The 22,807-nt window shown below is 40.3% G+C and overlaps 2 protein-coding genes and 1 long non-coding RNA gene across 4 annotated transcripts; all 3 read left to right on the top strand.

Moving 5' to 3' along the window:
* Nucleotides 1-708: 708 nt before the first annotated feature.
* Nucleotides 709-2,718, top strand: LOC131137474 (homeobox protein Hox-C5a-like). Its single transcript, XM_058085481.1, has 2 exons — nt 709-1,144; nt 2,379-2,718. The coding sequence occupies exons 1-2, from the start codon at nt 709-711 to the stop codon at nt 2,585-2,587; spliced, it is 645 nt and encodes a 214-aa protein (XP_057941464.1). The 3' UTR covers nt 2,588-2,718.
* Nucleotides 2,719-8,722: 6,004 nt separating this feature from the next.
* On the top strand, nt 8,723-10,005 carry LOC131137638 (homeobox protein Hox-C4a). Its single transcript, XM_058085819.1, has 2 exons — nt 8,723-9,176; nt 9,647-10,005. Exons 1-2 carry the CDS (start codon nt 8,729-8,731, stop codon nt 10,003-10,005), a joined length of 807 nt encoding a protein of 268 aa, XP_057941802.1. The 5' UTR covers nt 8,723-8,728.
* Nucleotides 10,006-11,555: 1,550 nt separating this feature from the next.
* LOC131137640 (uncharacterized) lies at nt 11,556-22,711 on the top strand. 2 transcript variants are annotated; one of them, XR_009131952.1, is made up of 4 exons: nt 11,556-11,905; nt 19,026-19,161; nt 19,339-19,456; nt 21,249-22,711. It is a non-coding gene; the product is annotated as an uncharacterized LOC131137640 (long non-coding RNA). The 2 variants fall into 2 exon arrangements; XR_009131951.1 differs by lacking the exon at nt 11,556-11,905 and adding an exon at nt 18,425-18,580.
* The last annotated feature ends 96 nt before the right edge of the window (nt 22,712-22,807 follow it).

Genomic DNA, 22,807 nt, shown 5'->3' with positions numbered 1-22,807 from the left:
ATGGATGGATGAATGCCGATGCGTTTGGGGGTTTAAAACGTCACATTTGAAGTTAATTGCAGGTAATAATATCATAATAGTGAAGAGGCAGAGCGTGGCAATTAAAATATTTAAAAATTCTTACCTAATTCTCACTTAAACTATAAACACTATTTATTTAGAATTACGCAACACGGATATAAGGTTCATACAGTTATTTATAAACCAACAAGTGTAATTGTTGTTATGATTAGGAATGGACAGCAATGGGGGACCCACGCGTGTGTCCGGTCCGGGCCCGCTTTGCCCCATTCCAAACACCAGATGACGCTCTTGTCCTGCTGTCCTGCCCTTTTTTTTTTTTTTTCCCGTGGCAGGCGCCTCGCCTTCCAGCAGCAGAAGCTCAAAGTTTACTGGACACGTTTTTGCTATTCATCAATATCTCCGTGGAGCATCGACGCCAATTTATGACTGGCCAACATGGTCACGTGATCCCATACAAATACACCATATTTGGGCAGCGCGCATCTGATCAAGAATAAAAAAGATACCAAAGGCCACTCCACTCTTTAATCTTGGATTTTTTTTTAAAGGAGAAGCTGTTTAGTTTTTTGTTTTTTTGTTTTGTTTTTTGACGAAAACCGGAGCAGAAAAGCGATGATCGAGGCAAAGAAAGGAATAAAAGCAACATCTATCCAGAAACCTTCCCTGCGTTAAAAGTGTTCCGAAATGAGCTCCTACGTTGACAGCTGCAAGGTACACCAAGCAGCAGAGACAAGTTCTCCGATGTTTGATTTCGGCGTGGCGGGGCGAGGGTCCAGCCTGCGCCACGGCGGCGTCAGTGTCAGCGCCGTGTTTACGCATCCGGTCCCCGCAGGCTCCGTTGGACAGGACGACATGCAAAGGAGCCTGAGAGGCAGCCCGGAGCCCCGTCTTCCACCGGGACCTCACATAGGCTCCAACCCGGCGGGAGCGCTCCACCGCGCGGGTGGGACCGGACCGCTCACGGACAGAGCCCCGGAGAGGAGCGACAACCGGAGCCAGAAAGGCAACAGAAGTGCGGAAAACGCGCCGAGCGCGTCCCGGAACGCAAACGGCAGCCAGCAGCACCGTGAACACGGACCGCAGATCTATCCGTGGATGACCAAACTGCACATGAGCCACGGTAAAGTTTGCCTCTTTCAGACTGCTCCACTTCTCTTCGAGCGGTCCACTTTCCCTCTTGAGTTTTATAGGCCAAACGCAGGAAATAATAAAAACTCGCGGTCATAAATTTTATGACAAAGGCATCCATTGCTCGTAAACCTGCTCTATTACGGCGAAGAGGTGATCTGAGAGCTGATTTATGGAGCAGTAATTGGATCAAGGGATTCAACTGTGACAAAATTATCAAATAATATTCCAAATTCATCCTTAAGTATTATGCTCTTTATTGCGTCTTTTGTGCTTTCGGCGCAACTGCGTGTTTTATTTTCCACTTTATGCGTGTGTTCCGTTTAGCCTTCAATTGAACCCTGGGAAACACGGATGACCTGACCCTAACGTGAACTTTTCACCTCCAAAAGATTTCAATAGGCGTGCACGCTTTTTTTTTCCACGCACTGGAGGCACAAGTTGGCTGCGGGCTGCAAATGGACAGTGGACATTTTTACTGCAAAAGCTTCTGTTTGTCTTGCTCAAGGTCCCTTCGGAAGGCGTGTACGCGTAGCAAAGGGGGGAGCACAGACGGTGTTGAAACACCCAACAGGGGCAGAACTGTCTTTTTCGGGAATAGTCAGGATTTAAATGGGAATATAGTGGGAATTCTGTTTGATATTATTATATTCATACCTTGTTATATTATTATTATTATTATTATTGCTTCACTGTGCTGCAGTGCAGGCCCAAGCCTGTGATGGAGTGAGGCCAAGAATCCCTTAAATATGAACTCATAAATGCTTTATTTATTATTTATTAGTCAAATCTATATACAATTATGATTATCTTATTTGATCACCTAGATATTATTATCAGTAAAATGATCGTCTATTGTGTTACATATCACTTGTGTGAAGAAATGTGATGCTAAACATCAGGGTTACAGGATGTAGACTTTTATTCCGATAAAACTGCCACTTGAGAGTGTGTGCTGTATTTTAGTTTTAATATTATGTTATTATAATTGTACTTGATTCACATATTCTCAGAAATAATACGATAATAATACTCATTTTGGATTGGCTGTTTATTTGGAGTGATTGAATATATGTATATTTTGAAAAAAATATATAAAAATTAAAATGAAAATTATAATATTAATAATAATAATAATTTGTTTGCACTGTATCAATATATTTTTAAAAAATAGGATTGTTCAACTTTGATCACAATTGACCCTACTGACTCCCACCCTACTCCAGAATCGGAGGGCAAGCGTTCCCGGACCAGTTACACCCGCTACCAGACTCTGGAGCTGGAGAAGGAGTTCCACTTCAACCGCTACCTGAGCCGCCGCAGGCGCATCGAGATCGCCCACACTCTGTGCTTGAACGAGAGGCAGATCAAAATCTGGTTCCAGAACAGAAGAATGAAATGGAAGAAGGACAGTAAAATGAAAGTGAAGGACTAGACGTGCGTGGAAGAGGAGCAGCGTGACCTCTGGATGAACTGCGATGAACAGCAATGACATCACGACACGGTGACACCGCCCCTGGCTCTTCATCACCAATTATGTGTCACTCTTTGCAGTGGTGGGGTACCTAATATATTGAATATCACTCTCATTGATCAATTGGTTTACATTGCTAAATTCATTACACCACTTTGAGAGGGGGGGGGGGGGGGGTAAGAGTTGAGGGTGCTGCCATGTTTGGAGTACCATCACCATGCATACATATGTAGTATTTGGTCCTGTGGTGCGTTCAGTGACCTGTAATTTTTTTTTTTTTTTTTTTTTTGTAAGTCGATGTATGTAACCAAACTGTAGACTCATAAATTCATAACAAATAGCTTGATTGTTGAATGTATTACCAATAAACTTCCATGTACACTCCTTGTTAATGGTGTAAAAAAAAAAAATAAAAGTAATAACAAATATTATCGTACTGTTGCCATTTTTAGTCTGCTACTCTCTTTTACAGTGACAAACGCAATGAAGTTTAAGACCCCCATAAAACTTTATTGCCCCCGTTTCCAGACAGACTGTGTTTCCTGTTTTGCCAGGAGAAGGAAGCGAGACCCTTTGCCTGTGATAATACCCCCCCACCCCCTTTTCCAAACAACAACATGCATGCAAAAGTCTGTACTTTCTTGCCACTTCATTCCATGCACACCACAATGGACCCACTCATGACATAACACGGAATCAAACCATCAAATAAAACGGACTCACCCTATAGACTCCTTTAAAAGTTCCATCAGACTCGCATTGAAAAAGAAGCAGCGTCCACTTTGCGTCCCTGCGTGGCCTATAATGTGGCCTATACGTTGACAATGTACGAATCCCCCCCCCCCACACACACACACATCTCCTCTTTTGGGGTATTTTAAAGTTTACAAGGTTACATATGCCAATTGCCCCGAGCAGGCCCACGTGAATGGTGCTTAGGAAACACGTGGTGTCATTGAAGTGGCTTTTATGGCCCCTGCGTGGAAGAGCTGACAAACCTTTCGATATATACACATCGTATATAATGTGAACTGTCCCCCGCCATGACAGCTGCTGGCTGGCTGGCTGGCTTCTCTTGATCCTGGGAGGGGGGGCACGTCCAGACGGGGATCGGTTGTTGGCGGTGGGGATGCGGTACCGGTCTACGGTTCTGATGTGAGTTGTGAGCGTTTCGTTTCACTGTTTGGGATCGTTTCGTTTGAGTGTATCGGGTACTTTTTTGTGTTGAGTGGGAGATTTAGTTTTCAGTTCGTTGTTCGTTCAGCTTTATTGGTGATATTATTTCATATAGTAATAAAGAAAACGAATAAGAATAACGTGGGTGTATTTGTGATATGTTATTGTTTGTGCAGCCCACGGTGAGATGTTCCTCCTCACATAGTGGAGTAGAATGTGAGTGTGTGTTCATAATGAGTGTGTGTGTGTGTGTGTGTACAAATAATACACAAGTGAAAATGAAACTAACGCCTTCTTTGTATCGTTAATATATTTAATCGAAGGTTGTTGGTTCGATTCTGTGGTCTTGTTACTTGATGGAGAGCGTGTTAGTATTTATTTGCTGACTTTGTAGCTTCTTGTTCGTTGCATTCAATGACGTCTGGAGTCTGGAGACTTCACTTTCGTTTTGTACTCGTTGAAAAAAAAAAACACATGTGTGATTATGTCTGTTTATAAATATTGTGTGTTTTTATATGCATGATACACTTCCAATAGGTGGCACTGTGCCACGCAGTCCTTATGAGTGAATGCATTAGTTCTCAGTTTGCTGTATTATGTCTAATAATCCCCTTTAAATATATTTACAGTGGATTTGTTCGACTTATATCTCTGCATATTATTATTATTATTATGATTATTATATAAGTGTGTCGCCACCAACACTGAAAGTGCAGCAATGCAAACATCCGGTGTGTGTTGTTTTGTTCCTTTCTGTGACCTGTGGAGCCGATGTCGTCATTATTCAAGCGGCAGAGGTCACTTCCGGGTGACTTTTTTTTTTTCCTCCTTTGTCTCAGCCCCAAATAAGAAGCACTGAGTCTCATGCAGTGCATCTTTCTGTCTAAGCGGGCCTTTATTTATTTTATAAAATAAAATAAAATTTAAAAATTAAAAATAAAATTTATTTTATTGTGAACACAAAGTCGTATTTTAATGGATGTTCTATTAATAGAATAGGAGCACCCTAAAAATACCTTTAGATTTAATTTAACCGTCTTTAATTTATGTCTTATTTTGCTTTTAGTTTATTTTTTATAGCTCTTTTATAGATATAGATCATCTTCACAGAATTTGGTAATTAATTATAAATTAAAATTCATTTCAACAATTTGAAATGTCTCATTTTTATTACATTTTCCAGCCATTAAAACAAAATAAATCGTTTTTAATGATATATAAGTAGTGTGTATTCTACTTAAATGTGTAATATTGTACTATTCATACATATCAATAAGTGGGCCATGCAGTATATTAGAATATTTATATTTTAATGGATGTTCTATTAATAGAATAGGAGCACCCTAAAATACCTTTGATTTAGTTTTAATCTGTCTTTAATTTATGTCTTATTTTCCTTTTAGTTTATTTTTTATAGCTCTTTTATAGATATAGATCATCTTCACAGAATTTGGTAATTAATTACAAATTAAAATTCATTTCAACAATTTGAAATGTCTCATTTTAATTACATTTTCCAGCATTAAAACAAAAATAAATCGTTTTTCATGATATATAAGTAGTGTGTATTCTACTTAAATGTGTAATATTGTATTTTCCATACATATCAATAAGTGGGCCATGCAGTATATTAGAATATTTGTATTTTTATATGTATATTTTTGTTTAAAAATGCCATCTTGCACCATGTTTGATGTCGTGTTTCTTTGTGTTTTCCAGAACCATTCCACGCATGAGAGATAAGACTTGGGTGTGCGTGGGAGGGTTTGACGCACACCCCCTGTCCACCTGTCTTCTGGTGGAGATCTGACACTTCTCGCAGCTTATTTGCAGCTGTCCCCCCCCCTCATGATGCCTTCACGGCACCGACCTGTGCTTGTTTTGCTTTCTGCAGCATTGAACTCATGCAGGTTTGTGTCTTATGTCTTATAAAGCCGTACTTTAGTGAAGTACTTTAGTAAAGTACTTGTTAATAGTCCTTTAAGTTCAACGGAGTGAGGCATAATGAAGTACAAGTTTTTTTTTATTATTATAATGAATTAGAAAACAAGTGATAGTTTCTTGGGGGGTATCTAACCAAACCCCCCCTTGGCTGCTACTTCAGTGTATACTCATATTTAACCAATCTGCACTTCATTAAAACTTTTTTTTTAATTATGATTCAAAGTGGACGATAGGCTTAGTGTTATTACACCAATGGGAGGAGCGTGGATTATGCTAAGGCTTTGATTAAAAGGATGTTAATCAGGAAGTGGAATATTGCATGCAGGTCTGGGGCTACATAGCAGTGCAGGGCCACCAATTTACGCAGAACCAGAACACGGCCCACATTTGGCACCACATATGCACTTGTAAGACTTTTAATTAGAATAAGCGGCGCCTAATTAGTCCCTCAATGAAGAAATGAAACATACAAATAATGCGCCTGTGGGATTGTAGTGTTTTTTTTTTCCACTTGTACATTATAAGCAGTTATTGAAGTATAGGTGCGAGATCCGAAAGCCATTTACGCGCACAAAGAATCCATCCCTGTCCCTCCATCAATAATGCTTGGCAGTAAACTATTGCAGGGAGTCAAACGCGCGGGGTGAAGCTCGGGTCAGCCTGTCTCACTAATATTAAAATGCACTCGCGTGGAGAAACACTCGTGTTTCTCTTCATGCACTCAAATGTAGCACATATTTGCATACATGCAATCTGATTTTTTTTAATTCTCTGTGCGTGAAAGACTTCCGATTGAGACATTTCGTATCAGGTCTTGTGCGTTTCCACTGTAATCAATCCCATCGATTCACGTTTGTTCTTTTTAATAACCCAGAACCAGGGCCACATGTCCGATATGACATTTTTCATCCCGGGCTTTTCTCATTAGCTTCCAGAGTGGCAGCAAGAAAGGTTAGAGAACGGTCAATATGGTAATAGGGAGCAGAAAGAAATGCTCGGGAACAATAGAAACTTATTTTTCATCAAGCTGTCACGCCGTCCCTTTGTACGGCCTCCATGTTTGGGACTGAATATTCATATGTACCTCAAAGGAGACGAGATGCTTTATTCTCTTGTCGGAATTTTTGCACTTTGCATCGTGATGCGTAATTCCATAGAATAATATTTTGCACAAAAGGCTGAGAAACCGAATTTAGCTGTCTATATGTACCCTGTAGAACCGAATTTGTGTGGAATTCAAACAATCGCAAATACGTCTCTACGGGAATACATGGCCAGCTGCGATACGCCAACTCGGCTTGGATGTGCAAGCATGATGGAAACGCATGGAGTTCGAAACCCTGGGCTGGTGGGACTGAGGTGTAGATGCGTGGAGTGTGTGTGTGGGGGGGGGCTACCGTGAGCAGCCCGGTGAAACAGGCTGGGAACCACACGGTCGTTTGGAAGTGACTGATTTACGGCTTTTATTGCGCTATAAAAGGCTTTAAAAGTCCTTGCTGGTGCTAATAGAAATAGCAGGCGCCTTTTCGCACAAGTAGTAGGACCACACAATTAATAATAATAATTATAATAGTAATACTGCTACTGATAACAACAAAAAAATTATTATTATTAATAATTTTATTTTATTTTTAAAAATCAAAATTCAAAATTATTAAAATTATTTTTTATTTTTTATTTTTTATTTTTTATTTTTTATTTTTTATTTTTTATTTTTTATTTTTTATTTTTTATTTTCAATTTTCAATTTTCAATTTTCAATTTTTTAATTTTTTAATTTTTTAATTTTAAAAAAAAATAATAATTTTTTTATTTTTATTTTTATTTTTATTTTTATTTTTATTTTTATTTTTATTTTTATTTTTATTTTTATTTTTATTTTTATTTTTATTATTATTATTATTATTATTATTATTATTATTATTATTATTATTATTATTATTATTATTATTATACATGGGGATTATCCTCTCCTGGTAAGTTTGTTGTATCAGATAAAAGCTGGATAGAAATAATTACAAATATTTATATTATTTATTTAATAATAGGATCCGAATATCTGTTTGTCACCCCCACCCCATGCCCCCCACCAACCAGATCACCAAGGCCATGTCTTTTTAAGCAAGTGCAGAATTTTGACTATATATATATATATATATATATATGATATATAATAATAATAGTATCATGTTATATCAATGATAATATCAATGATGTTCAAAGCATTTAGCCATGGATGCTATGTTTTGGTTAGCATCCCCCCAATATCTGGGACCCCCCTCCCCATGAAGAATGCCAGAAAGACTGATCCCACATTGTGTTGCTCGGGTTATTGTGACATAACTGTAGATAAATATGTATCTATACTTGCTGTGTTTCGTGTGTATCCTTCCTGTGTCAATACATAACAAAATGGAGGTATTTTTACTTCACAAAATGAAGCAACATTATAAATTATGGAGCTTATACCCCCCTCCCCCTCAAATTAATTTACCAAGTGTCCATTTACTAAGTGTTATATATGTAATTTGTGGTAAAAAAAACACAGCTAAATCGTATTCTTGAAGTGACTTTCAGGCTAAAGTGGTTAATTAATTAGCTTATGCTAGCTAACAGTACGATGGTTAGCAATGGCGGTCTCATCCTCGGCGAATCGCTAGCCATCCCTTTGAATAATCGTAAGAGCGTTTTATTTTTTCTCCTCGGTCAGCAACCAGCTACTAGTTTTGCGGCCAAGATCGATTGCTCGGCTAAGACAAGCCGGGAGAGAGAGGAGGGGAGAGAGAGCCCGGCTTCCACAATGGCGACCGGAGGTATGCTAAACACCGGCGGTTTCCTCATCCGGGGACTCTGAGCAGCGCCGGGATTGGTTGAGCCAGTCACGTGGTAAAAGTAACTTTACAGGGCTGCTCGCAAGTAGGAGGGCTTTATGGAGCAGAAAAACGACAAAGGTAGAAAAATTATTTTCCACTCCAGAAATTAATGATCATGAGCTCGTATTTGATGGAGTCTAACTACATTGATCCGAAATTTCCTCCATGCGAGGAATATTCGCAAAATAACTACATCCCCGAGCACAGCCCCGAATATTACGGCCGCGCCAGGGACCCGGGCTACCAGCAGCATCACCACCAGGACTTGTATCCGCCTCCTCCACCGCGGGCCAGCTACCAGGAGCGCCAGTATAACTGTGCAAGCATCCCCGAGCCCGACACGCCGAGGGGACATGGGATAGCCCACTCCGCGCATCTGCTGACCGGCAAGGGGCAGCCCGCTTCGTGCGAGACCCCACAGTTGTCCATGTCCCCCGCCACCCCTCCGGCCGCAGCCTCCGCCTGCAACCAAGCCACCCCGGAGCACCCGAACAGCGCCGCCTCCTCCAAGCAGCCCGTGGTGTATCCCTGGATGAAGAAGATCCACGTCAGCACCGGTAGGAGAACCTGCGTGTTTATGTCCGCCCTCTCCCCCTCCATCAGCCCCCTGCTCCCATCTCGTTGCCATCCCCTTGCTTCCATAGCGGGGAAGCCTTTTCAAATGGCACAATTGAGGCGGATTTACGACTCGGCATTGGTAATTACACCCACCATAAATTTTATAGCCGAGGTATACTCAGGGCAGCCGTATCACCATGTGGCTTCTGCTGTTATGTATTGCGCCATGGAGGGGTGGGTGGTGGGTGGGTGGGGGGGAGTGAGAGGGGGAGATATGAATAAGACAAGAAGAAAAAAAAAATACAGCTTCGTAATCTTGCATTAATAATTGAGCTCATAGTGTCCACGCATTTAACTCTTAAAGTTGCCATTTAAATACCCCCCAAACATGCCCATCAATCTATCAAGTCCTTTCCTCCCTTATTCCTATCCACTTCTTCTCCTTCTCCTTGTCCCCCTTCACCCCCAGTGAACTCGGGTTACAATGGGACGGAGCCCAAGCGGTCTCGGACAGCATACACCCGCCAGCAAGTGTTGGAACTGGAGAAGGAGTTCCACTATAACCGCTATTTGACTCGCAGGAGGCGCATCGAGATCGCCCACACCCTGGTCCTGTCCGAGCGCCAGATCAAAATCTGGTTTCAGAACCGCAGGATGAAATGGAAAAAGGACCACAGGCTGCCCAACACCAAAGTGCGGTCCTCGTCCTCTTCCGCCTCCAACTCCAGCTCGGCAGCCGGCGCCGTGGTCCCTTCCTCGGTCACAAACACAGGGGCCTCCGATGAACTGAGCGGAGCCCAGCATGGCGAGGATATTACCAGGTTATAAAACCACATATTCAGGAGGGAGAGGAGGAAAAAAAAAGAACTGAACTGCCTATTTATAGAATTATTCTATATTTTGTTGTTTTTTTTTCGTAGCCATCTTGTGCGGTTTCCTCGAAGTCCACCGTTGAAATATGAAATGCATGTTTAGAGCATGGATTACTGCGAATACCGTTGACTTCTTTATTATTATTTTTTTTTTATTACGTGAAAACAGGGTTTAATTTATTTATGACTCATTTGGAATTGTGTTTTAATATGTTTTCAATGAAGGACAAAAATGTTATACGGTACATTTTATCCAAATATTATCGTGGGCTATTCTTTCGCCCCGCTACCCAGGTGAAATGCACAATCTATTTATTTCAAACACTGGAAGGAAATCAATATAATAATTATTTTTGGTATATGGGGAGAAAAAAATGGATGTTTAGAATAATAACGTGACACTTACCTCGGTGTGTTTTCAGAAAAAAAAAGGGATTCTTTTTCATTTCCGGTTGAGTTTTGTGGTGTTGGTGTTGTGTTTTAGGCTTGTTTAAAAAACAGATTGTGAAATGCAATAAACGGAGTTTATTAGTGTACTTTGTGCTACTCATCTTGGTCAATAAAACAGTGAGTGTCTTCTATAGTTTTCTATATACGTTCGGTCCAGCTTGACTGTAGGCGGCGGAAGGCCATGTTTGGATATTTCAAACAAAATCACTGTGTTTTTAAATTGTTTGAATTGTTCTTATGAATGAATGCTGCAGCTTATTGCTGCGTGTGTGTGTGTGTGTGTGTGCGTGTGTGTGCGTGACTTGAACACAAAGCTGCATGCGAATCAATTTAGACGCAATGTGTTTAGAGGTTGGAAAATAGTCTTATTGGTTTTGTAGAGTTGCCCTGCTTTTTTTTTTCCTTTTTTTAGAGCTCATTCGCCACGTTTCCACATGTATAAAATAAAGTGAATAAAGTCTTGATTTGCCAATACGCATCATGTGACTTTAAAGTGACTAGCATAGTCCTTATATATTATTACTTTATACTTTTTACCCAACACGATTTGATAAATGATAGGAGTAGAGGCATGAATAGGGCGGTATAAAATGCCTTCCCTGGTAGGGGGGGGGGTGACTTTGGGTGCACAAAAGGAAAAGAGGTATTCTCCACCATCCATCTCCCACTGCATGCGTATAGCGTTGTGTTTATAAATGTTACGGAAATAGCATAATTCTTAAATAAGTTCATGAATTTAGTTAATAAATTATGTATTTCATTGAAGCTTAAAACATGTTAAAAGAGTATACGTTATTATTGTATTATTAATAAGTTAATTAATTTATTGTGTATGTTTTCGTAGTCCCCATGGCGGAACTAAAGATTGTTGTTTTGTGCTGCTAAGTGACAGCATTAATTGAAGGACAAAAGCAGGAAGTTGTAAACGCACAGCACGTGATTAGCGTCTAAGTGGTAAGCTAGCAGTCACACGGATTTCCGAGACTTTTTACGACCTCTTTTCAGGTATATTTTTCCAAGTTGTTAATTAATCTTTCACGATATTAAGTTTAATTTGCATATGTTTGATATGAAGGGATGATTTTGTGACATGTACGGTTCGTATCCGGTTGAAGGCAAGTGTGTATGAGAAACAAGCTAATGTATTAAACGCCGGTTTCAAACCATAAACGCCAAAAAAAATGGTGTGGAATGGGAGCAGAGCTTGGAGTGGATGTTCTCAGCGCCGTGGAGGTTTGCTTCTCCGGCAGAATAGCGATGAGACGCGCGGGCTGAAAAATGACCGTAGGAGCCTTTATGTTGGCGGACACATTGGAGAAATGGATGTGCGGGCCGCAGTCAGCATGCAGCATCCCTCAACTCCCCTTCCCCCCCCCGTGTCGCCTCCGTGTCGCCACGCTGAAAAGGTACTTGTTTGAAGTTTGGGAGGTGGTTGTGGTGGTGGTGGGTGGGGGCGAAGTGGGAGAAGGCCGAGTTCACACGGAGGACACATTTTCTGTCCCATTAGGCTCATTTCAGTCTGGATGCTTGACCCCCCCACCCCCCCTTCTCCGGCCCTGCGTGTTGACCCACTGGGGCTGTGGTCCCCTTGGCCTCGGCTTTCTTTCTTTAGTGGGCTCAGTTCGCCCGTGGGGAGGCCTGCAGGCTGAATGTTGCTCCCTTTTGTGCATCCTTGTGACCTTTCCTCCAAGTGCTTCTTACCTGCAGGACGTCCTGCGTTAGTTAGTTAGTTAGTTAGTTTGCACTTAATTTGCATTTATTACAATATTAGTTGTCATTTTATTACAACTTATATTTTTAAATGCATTACAGTAATTACAGTTTTACATCATAATCATGTTTACATATATTGATGCTGCTAGCATTATGGAGATAACTTTTTTTTAAGAAACTAAAACATGAAAGTCTGAGTAATGGCTTCCCTTCCATTATGATGGCGTTTAGCAGCAAACTAAGGAAACATTGTTCTTTGAGTCTCTTGGGTGGTCGAATGAAAGAAAACGTTCCGAATGGAATATTTATACATTTCTAGTGCAACCACAAATAATAATGACGTATCCATTTTTCCCGTGAGTCATAAAAAGACCAAAATAGGGGCTGCGTTGATTTGTTATAATGACTTATTCGATTTATGATGTGAATAAAATGTACCTTTTTTTCCAAAATAATTATTTAACGCAGTCTTGTCTCGTTAATTTGAAGTAATTTGCACGATAAGTGTAGAAATGTTTGAAGTTGTGTTGATTTTATGCATGGAAAATAGCCACTTATTGTATAGTCTCACCTGTGAGGAGAGTTAAATATAATATCCGGTATTAATTATGTGCTTGTTTTGCTTTTAAGTGTACACGAAGCAGCATTCAGGGGTCTGGTTAAATTTTCTCAGTATATACTCTGCTTTGGGGGCTTTTTCTTGTCTGCTGAAGCATTCGGAGTCTTCATCTCCCATTGTACCATTTGCACCATGGCAGACTGGCTCTGATTTATGTTTCTCCCGCAGGGCTCTATGTGGGAAGATGTAGAACATATTTACTCTAATAGACAAAATGTTGGAATAGCAGCGAGTGTAGAAAAAAGAAAAAAAAAAAAAAACAGAACCGTGCAATATGCTTCAATAGTTGACGTTTTTATTTGCACACAAAACAAACTCTGCCCTCTCAGGTGAGGCGCATCGTGCGGCCACTTTGCCCGGTGATGAAAGGTGCGCCATTGTTGTTCTGTGCGGCGTGGCAGCTGCATAAAGGCTGCGAGTTGAAACAAGGGTCATACCGCTGACTCCTCTCCGCATTGACCGGCGGTGGGTGTGTCATAAATGCGTTCATCTTCTCCTTCCAGCCGTTCGAACAGGCAGCAGATGCGTCCCTTCGATTCATTAGCATAAAAGTGCGTTTTAAACCTCCATTAGACAATTGATGTGGCGACGCGCAAAGTGCCTTGGCTCCACGCTCAAGATATCCGCCTGTAGTCGTCGTTGTAGTGGACGCCACATCCATACTATATTTATATCCATATATTGGGAATTATGACCGAGTTAAACTTTCATTCACTGCGAAAATATTTCATCATAGGCTGCTTCTTTGAACATGGTCAACATGGCGGCCATTCCCTAACATCCAATGGGCTTCAAGGGGGTCATAACAGAGACTAAACATGATGTAGTATGTAGGGCCACAATATTAGGTACAGCTGCACGCTACAATGGGATCCAATAAACGAGCTGTGGTAAAAATATACATTTATAGCAATAAAAAAAAACAAGTTAAATGTAGGTTCTGGACAGGGAAGGGGGTCCAAGTTCAAAACTGGACCGCTGTGGAGACAAAGGTTGTCGTCTTCCTTTGTGTTTTGCAGCGTGGGCATCTTAGGCTATAGACTTGATGGAATCCACTTAAACACAGAGAGTAGTCCGTGGGAGGGGTCCTGTGAGCACACCGCCTCAGTAAAAAAAACTTGCATCAATATTTTGAAGTGATATCCTGTTTTTTTTTTCATATTCTGGATCATGGTATCCGGAATTATTCCATTATTTGTATCAGTGAACCGGTTGAAAACTAGTATTTTTTTCCCCAAGTGTTCTGACCATTTTTTAAAATTTTGCACAAATGTTTTTGACATGAACAAATGACGTAAAATATGTCATATTTCGCAATTTTAAAAGAATTAAAAATTTGACATGTTGAACTTTTGGTGACAAGTATGAAAAAGTGTAACACCATATTTAACAAACCCGCTGCCCGTTCACACTATAGCAGGGGTGGGCAAACTTTTTGATTCGTGGGCCGTGTTGAGTTAACAAAATTGTCCGGGGGGGCCAGAATATATATATAGATAGATAGATAGATAGATAGATAGATAGACTCCCTTTATTGTCATTGCACAAAAACACAGTAGTGAAATTGCCAACGAAATGTCGTTGCCTGGCTCCCATATAATAACAGACACAAAAGAAGATAAGTAATAATAAATAATAATAATAATGTGGAGAATATATATATATATATATATATAATAAATATATTTCACACACACTATTTTACGCTTATAATTCTAACAGTCCACATTTTAATTTTATTTTAAGTGTCATACTATCCGTTATATGTTCTCAATTCCCTTTTTTTCAGGAGCACTTTAAACATCAAACATCAACAATTTGCCAAATAGAATTTTACATAAATAAAAACAAATTACTGAATAAGACAACCGACTTGCAAGTCATGTTGCCAGCTTGTATGTTAAAAGAATAATACTGGCGGGCCGGATTCAAACGCTTGGCGGGCTGCATGTGGCCCCCGGGCCGCAGTTTGCCCACCCCTGCACTATAGACTATAGGAGATTGGTATCGGCCGATATCAGTGGAAAAAGGACGATATCGACTTCAGCCGATACTTGCTTTAAACAACCGATCCCCTCCACGGATCAGCTCTGTAATGAATATGAAAATAAATATTACAAAAATGAGTAACTCTTGGACATTTTCATTTTGGAAAAGCAGCTCTCACAAGAAAAAAAACCTTGGCTATTGAGACTTTGCCACTGGTATCGGTATCGGTTGATTTGACTCATGGATCGGTATCGGCAGAATAAAATCCTCATCCTATTTGTAAACACAGATACAGTATTCCTTCTCAAATACTGCAATGTTATGTTCTATGGCCTATATTAAACATGTGTAGTGGAACCGCGCTTTGCCTCATTAATCCGTTCCAGAAGGTCTGGTTCTCGGTTATTTTCTGTCATGTCCCCCTAAGGAGCAGAAATGTTTTCACGCCACCCCCACCCAATTTGAAATACTAGAAAAACTGATAATATCTGTTCATTCATCTGTACTGTACTTGAAACTGAAACCAGGAAAATGCTACAAAATATACAGTTTTATATCCCGCCCCACTGGTCCAGAAACGCTGCTGTAAACAAACACAACAACCGAATACATTTGCCTCTTAAGAAATAATATAAATCTAATTAATTTCTCCTTCTAGGCATTCAGGAGTATGACCAATCACAACGGAGTGGGCGTTGCTGGAGGCAGGCCATGCGTGGAATACATGAAAACGACCGTTTTTTTGCGGGATGCGCAAAAATCCAAAGAAATACAACTGAATAGGTGCAGATTCTGGAAGAACTAGAAAGCTTTGTGTGCTGGTTATTGTGTGTGGCTGCTCTATAAGAGTCCACAACTCAATACAAAGGGCCAGGCATGACACTGTAGGTCCCCCTTAAGTCAATTCAAGTCAAGTCAAGTTTATTTATATAACCCTTAATCACAAAAGAGCCTCAAAGGGCTTTACAAGCTGTCAACAATAGACGACAATAGACAACATTCCCTGATCTAAACCCCCATCCGGACAAGGAAAAACAGTCAAACAGGCCAGGAATACTATCAACTCAATACTAAAGCATAAAAATAAATCCCAAGTTGATAATAATAATCAACATCTCAGTTTTGTCTGGGTTTAAGAATAAAAAATACAAGACATCCATTGTTTGCTATCAATGAGATGCTAACACAATCAATGCTAACACACGCTGTTTGTATTCTGGTTCAAATATGCTGCAAAAATTCCCTCCATTTGACATATTTAACAAATGTAAAGAAGAAAAAATGATCATATTTCCTGAACTATAGTGCCTCTGACAAAGTGTGTCCAACAATGAGTGCTCCTCTTCAGGAGCACCCTCACGTCCGGCTTCTTCTGAGGTCCACTTATATGTTACCTGTTTGGGAGTGTAACCAATAAATTAAAATAGCCAAGGAAATACAGCTGGAATAGGTGCAGATTCTGGAAGAACTAGAAAGCTTTGTGTGCCGGTTATTGTGTGTGGCTGCTCTACAGGGGTCCACAACTCAATACAAAGGACCAACATAATACTGTAGGTCCCCTTAAGTCAATTCAAGTCAAGTCAAGTTTATTTTTTATAGCCCTTTAGAGCCTCAAAGGGCTTTACAAGCTGTCAACAATAGACGACAATAGACAACATTCCCTGATCTAAACCCCCATCCGGACAAGGAAAAACAGTCAAACAGGCCAGGAATACTATCAACTCAATACTAAAGCATAAAAATAAATCCCAAGTTCATAATAATAATCAAGATCTCAGTTTTGTCTGGGTTCAAGAATAAAAAATACAAGACATCCATTGTTTGCTATCAATGAGATGCTAACACAATCAATGCTAACACACGCTGTTTGTATTCTGGTTCAAATATGCTGCAAAAAAAGTGTAAAAAAGAGAAAATGATCATATTTCCTGAGCTATAGTGCCTCTGACAAAGTGTGTCCAACAATGAGTGCTCCTCTTCGGGAGCACCCTCACGTCCGGCTTCTTCTGAGGTCCACTTATATGTTACCTGCTTGGGAGTGTAACCAATAAATTAAAAGCGCCTAGGAAATACAGCTGGAATAGGTGCAGATTCCGGAATATCAGAAAGCTTTCTGATCTGTAGGATTGCAGGAGCCCACATTTCAATATAAAGAGCCAAAAACGAGAATCGGTAGAAATAATTAAAAGTATTTGTTTTTCATTTCTATTTGTGTTTTTTTTGTGGCGGAATACTGCATAACAAAATTTCAATATTTTGAGTTATCTTATTTAGAAGGTAAAAATATTAGTACTCAAATCTCCTTAATGTACACTGTAGTTATAAACCACAATAATAATACATGAGTACTTCTACACAGATTCAACTCTTGCATTGTTTATGTTATTTTCCCATCAAATATGTCCATTACAAAAGCATATTTTTTAAACATATTTTGCCTGATTCTGATTGGTGTTTCATGATATATGATTTATGCTAGGCTTGATATAGCAGGACCCCGTCTCTCTCCTGAAGACAGCTGGGATAGGCTCCAGCATACCTGCGACCACAGTGAGGATAAGCGTACGGATGGGCAAACAGCCCCGATTTTAAGCCCCGTGTTTGTATACTCGTTGTGCAAAATTCCGAACTCTTTTTTTTTTTTTTTTTTGGGAACCTGACAGTGATTGTGTGTTTTTTTTTAGGGCCGGCTTATGAAGTGCGGTGGTGTGCAAACTCCAGTCCTTTCATTTGGCCCGGCATTGTTTACAGCAATATAGGGCACGCGGCCCATAAATCTTCCCTCTGTGCCAAGACAGCGCCATTTGTATGCAGCGTTTTAACCGGCAGCATCCTCTCTGCCCATTAACGCCCCCCCCCACCCTCCTCCCTTGGTCTCATCTTATCTGTCCAGCCTGGTCCCCCCTTTTTTTTGCACATGCGCACTCACACCAAGTCATTCTGCTACACTCTTTACACAAAAAATTGGTACTTGTAGAAGAATTTAATTAACATAAACAATTATGACGTCATATTTGAGATTTAAAAAATTCTCCATGTTGTTTTCCTAGAAAAAGAAGACTTTATTGACACTTTATGTTTGTTGCTGTCAGCAGGGGAGAGCGAGACAGAGGGGGGGGGCTGTAAAGGGGGTGACACCCAGAGCGACTGGCGCGCTTTTGTGTGCGCGTGAAGGAGAAAAATGATTTATTGCCACCCGGGCGGTTCAAACAGAGTTCACGGAGAATCGCGGTGCAGGCACAGGAGCTAAATTATGGTCTCGCTGAGCTTGTATATCACACATTCTATCTCCGATGCAGAGAATGGTGTGTTCAAGGGTGCGTTTGAGCCGCAGAAGAGAAACGCGATTTAATTACTTTCAACCCCTTCCTTCCCGTGAATGATACTGAACACTTGTATAGTTCTGACCATACAGCAGCGACAACAACCATAATAATAATAGTAATAATAATAAAAATAATAGCCTTTTTTTGAGCCACGGTACGTTTATTACATTGGAAAAACCTCACGTGCATCGCTAAGTCTATTGGAGGAACGAGTAATCGGCTACGTGTTGCCACACGGACCAATATTACATTTGCTCTGCCGGTTTTTACACCACGGACATTGGACAATAACAATAATATTTGCGGGGAATTATTAATAAATCTTAATTAAAAAAATGATATTGGATAATTCCTCACGCCACAACGATTGAAAAACACCAGCCTCAAGAAAAGATATATTTTCGGTTGTGGCCTTCACCTCAATGAAAATTATGGTAGGGGTTATTATTTCCGTTTCTATTTTTTTTGTGTAATTTGGATTTAAAAAGTACATATCCAATATATTAAGCTCATGTAATTGTTTAAAACATTAAATTAGACACAAATTATACACAGTGGCAGCTAATTAAATGTAATGGCGTTCTAACGATTAACAGGCGACTATAGCCAAGGTGGTGTCCAGGAAATAGACGTAGCCCGCCGTTGTAATCCTGGCAGTCGCACAACTTTCACACTGTATGCTTTTTTTAATAGAAAAAACAAATGTAACAGTAACTTTTGATGACATAATGAACACAAACAGCATCGGTACACAACGCTATGTGAGTGCCTGTGTCTCCTGTCTGCCATTTTGTTCTCCTGCAGTATCACTCCTGTACTTTCATTCCTTCTTCAACCGCTCATGAAACTGACTTATTTGTCCACGTCTCGTCCAAATAGGCGAGTAAAGATTTCGGCTGCTGCTCTTGTGTGGAAAAAGTAGAAGAGAAGCTTCCAAGTTGTCAGCAGATGACGCCAGACCCCCTGAGCTCAGCCATTGGACAGCTCACAGACACGTGACCGGGGCAGCTTCCTGGTAAGTGTTGTTCTAATGTTCAACTTCCAACTTCATGTCCCTACATGCTTTATATTTTGCAACTGAACTGTGATCAGATATTCTGTTACTTTGTTGTTGTAAGTTTTTTTTTTAATTTAAAATATGAGAGCTCCATCAGCCAAACTTAACCTCACCTGCTTTTTTTCCCACTTCCAGGTTGGACCAGGATGAAGCATCTGGATGCCCGCTGGAGCCTCTGCATGTTCATCGCCATGCAGATCTTCCACAACATTCCACTGGATGAATCCACAGACGAGCATGTTGGAGCATTCTGGTAGATATATTTTTTTCATTCATTTTCTACCGCTTTTTCCTCGCGGGGGGTGCTGGAGCCTATCCCAGCTGTCTTCGGGCGTAAGGCGGGGTACACCCTGGACTGGTCGCCAGCCAATCACAGGGCACACATAGACAAACAACCATTCACACTCACATTCATACCTATGGACAATTTGGAGTAGCCTAGTAACCTAGCATGTTTTTGGAATGTGGGAGGAAACCGGAGTACCCGGAGAAAACCCACGCATGCACGGGGAGAACATGCAAACTCCACACAGAGATGCCCGAGGGTGGAATTGAACCCTGGTCTCCTCGCTGTGAGGTCTGTGCGCTAACCCCTAGACCAGGGGTCAGCAACCCGCGGCTCCAGAGCCGCATGTGGCTCTTCAGCCTCTTTGTTGTGGCTCCCTTTGCAATGCTTGAATATTTTTTAACACCACAGTGGGGAAAAAGCATGTCTTTGTAATGAGTTTAAAAAAATCCAACTTTGTGTGAGTCCATGAATGCATCCTGACTGAGTTCTGACTGGTGATTGGATGAGTACAAGGATGAGCAGACAGGATGCTATTCAGTTCTCTCTCACAGGTAAACATTAAGGAAAATACTTTATAAATACTTTTCATACTTTCCCAAAGCTATTTGACAATTCTAAAAAATAAATTAGAGATCATATAAAACAGCGACATTGGAACTTCAGGTATCAGGTAAGTTTACAGTAATTTACACATATATTTATGTAAGTTTATATTTAATATAATACTAGCAAGAGTACTCCAACTTGTTTTTTTTCTTATCTGAACTACTTTGATAGCCCCAAATTCCCTCCAATTTTGTTTTAAACATACTATGTTTTGCGGCTCCAGGCTATTTTTCTTTAGTGAGCAAGGGGGTGAAATGGCTCTTTTCATAATAAAGGTTGCCGACCCCTGCCCTAGACCACCGTGCCGCCCTGTTGCCAACATAGCATTTTAAAAATATGAAAAGTTTTGTCATTTCTGTATACTTTTGAGCTTCAAGACTGATATGACATGGTCATGTAGGTTTGTTTTAGTTATTTTTCACCCTTTAAAATAAAAAAAAAGTTTGATTTTGTGTTCAGTTGTGTTGTCATTGACTAATACTTAAACTTGTTTGATGATATGAAACATTGAAGGGTGACAAATATGCCAAAAAAAACAAAAAACCCCAAAGAAGTCAGGAAGGCAAACGCTTTTTCACACCGCTGTGTAAACTAAACAGCTTTGTTTACATGATATAGTTCAATGTTTACATTCTGTGGTTGAGCAGTCCTGCTATAGCGCTAGTGTTTTACTGCGATAGATGCGATGGCCGCCATTACAATCGGGTGTTTTCAAGTCACGTCGTTCTTACCAAGTCCCCATTAACCCTTGTATGTTTTACCACTACCAACATACATGTCAAATTGAATCCGTAATGGTAGTTATTTCCACGAGATATCCTAAGGTAGCATTTAAGTGACTAAGATGGTGCTGTGGCAGGTCTGCGTTTGCGTGTGTGTGTGTGTGTGTGTGTGTGTGTAGCATGTGATTAATGTGGCCTGTCAGGCAGCCGTAGTGGCGTCAGATGTTTCCCTCAGACTGTTGCTTCAGGAGGCAAACCTTCCCTGAGCACATGACACACTTGACAGGCTGACTTGCCGTGTGTCTCAAGCATGACTGAAGATACAGGAAGCGTTGTGAGAGCCCTTTTACTTGTCCCAGAGGAGCAACGCGGGCTATGGCTAGCCGTGATAAACCTGTTTGACCTTTGTCTTCTCTGTGCGTTCACAGACAGACGCTGGATATAGAAGCAGATGCCGTGTCAGGAAGCGGAGAACGTCGTAGAGCTGGAGAAGGAATTCCACTTGTGACACGCTAACATGTCGGAAATGGCACAGATCACCAGTTTTGGTTCTAGAAACCCAGGATGAGGCAGCACAGCAGCAAGAATGCCGCCCAGAGGTTTTTATGTAACTCCATAGATATCTCCAAGTTTTCCCGTTTTCCCATACATAGCGTGGATTATTTCCTACTGTCTCATGGCGAGGCCTTCACTGAGCAGACCTTGCCCTCACCGACCATGGCCCATTGCATTTCAGCACCAGCGTCAATAATCAACAACATTTGCCCCGTTGGCCCATTAGCGGCCATCTTAATCTGAATGATACATTTACTTTCACTCATTAGCTTCAATCTCGTAGCACACCACTGGGATACTTTAATGAAACTACCGTTTATGAACATTACCGCAAATCTGCTGCCTCTCTTTTTGAGCACAGCGTGCAGAAACCTTCTAAAACAGGGGTGGGCAAACTTTTTGACTCGCGGGCCGCATTGATGTGACAAAATTTACGGGGGGGGCAGACTATATATTTTACACGTAACAGTCCACCTGGTATTATTGTATCTGTAAAATTGTCATGCAATCTGCTATTATTATTTATTATTTTATATTTATATTTAAATATTCTAATAATAATAAAATATTATAATAATTACAATAAAATTAAAATAATAATTATTATATTATTATTATGTAAAATATGCAAATATAAAATAATATATATAATTAATATAATAATTAGCATTAATATAATAATTATAATAATCATAACAGTTCTAATAATAATTGTAATAATCTAATTATTTTTTTATATTATTTGTTATTATTATTTTATATTATTATTATTATTATGTGCCTGTGTCCCTTTTTTCAGGAGCACTTAGTAAACAACAGACCGCATCAAATAACGAAATTGATAAAACAGCCAAACCATGAAAATGTCGGCTTAAGCCATGATGCCAGGTTGTATGTTGACTTTAAATGAAATACTTTGGAAAGAACGGGCGGGCCGTATTCAAACACTTGGCGGGCCGGATGTGGCCCCCGGGCCGTAGTTTGCCCACCCCTGTTCTAAAATATTATGTGGATGTTGGAGTATTGTTGCATGCTTGAACCATAGGATAGTGTCTCTATACGCCTCTTCTGTATGATGTGCTGTAGATAGTAATATGATTGAATAATGCTCACATTGAATGAAACAATGCTTTGATATTGTTGTTGCTTGTCATTTTCCGTACACGCTTAATAAAGGCAAAATAATGATAATAATGACTTTGACTTCCAGCAGAATTCCATAAAATCCCAGGTTGCTTCCTGAAAGGTAACAACTCTTTGTTTAGGAATGCTCAGACAAACCTCTTCACAATTATGCATTCAAGTTGCACCGTCCCTCGCTGCCCCCGCTAGGTTCCCCGCCATTAATCATGAAGCCTTTCTAACACTCCGACCACAAGCTCCAAACCCAGTTGGCACCATGACAGGAATTTTTTTTTTGCTGCCTCCTTCC

Source organism: Doryrhamphus excisus, chromosome 10 (genome assembly GCF_030265055.1).
Source record: "Doryrhamphus excisus isolate RoL2022-K1 chromosome 10, RoL_Dexc_1.0, whole genome shotgun sequence".
NCBI classification, from domain to species: Eukaryota; Metazoa; Chordata; class Actinopteri; order Syngnathiformes; family Syngnathidae; genus Doryrhamphus; species Doryrhamphus excisus.
The sequence above is the reverse complement of the archived record's forward strand: the minus strand, read 5'-3'. Positions and strand labels throughout refer to the sequence as shown.

Bases quoted from the DNA above. Each gene is read 5' to 3' on its own strand.
- LOC131137474 (XM_058085481.1), top strand. From the start codon at position 709: ATGAGCTCCTACGTTGACAGCTGCAAGGTACACCAAGCAGCAGAGACA. The intron at 1,145-2,378 runs GTAAAGTTTGCC...ACCCTACTCCAG, and splicing joins CAAACTGCACATGAGCCACG to AATCGGAGGGCAAGCGTTCC.
- LOC131137638 (XM_058085819.1), top strand. From the start codon at position 8,729: ATGATCATGAGCTCGTATTTGATGGAGTCTAACTACATTGATCCGAAA. The intron at 9,177-9,646 runs GTAGGAGAACCT...CTTCACCCCCAG, and splicing joins GAAGATCCACGTCAGCACCG to TGAACTCGGGTTACAATGGG.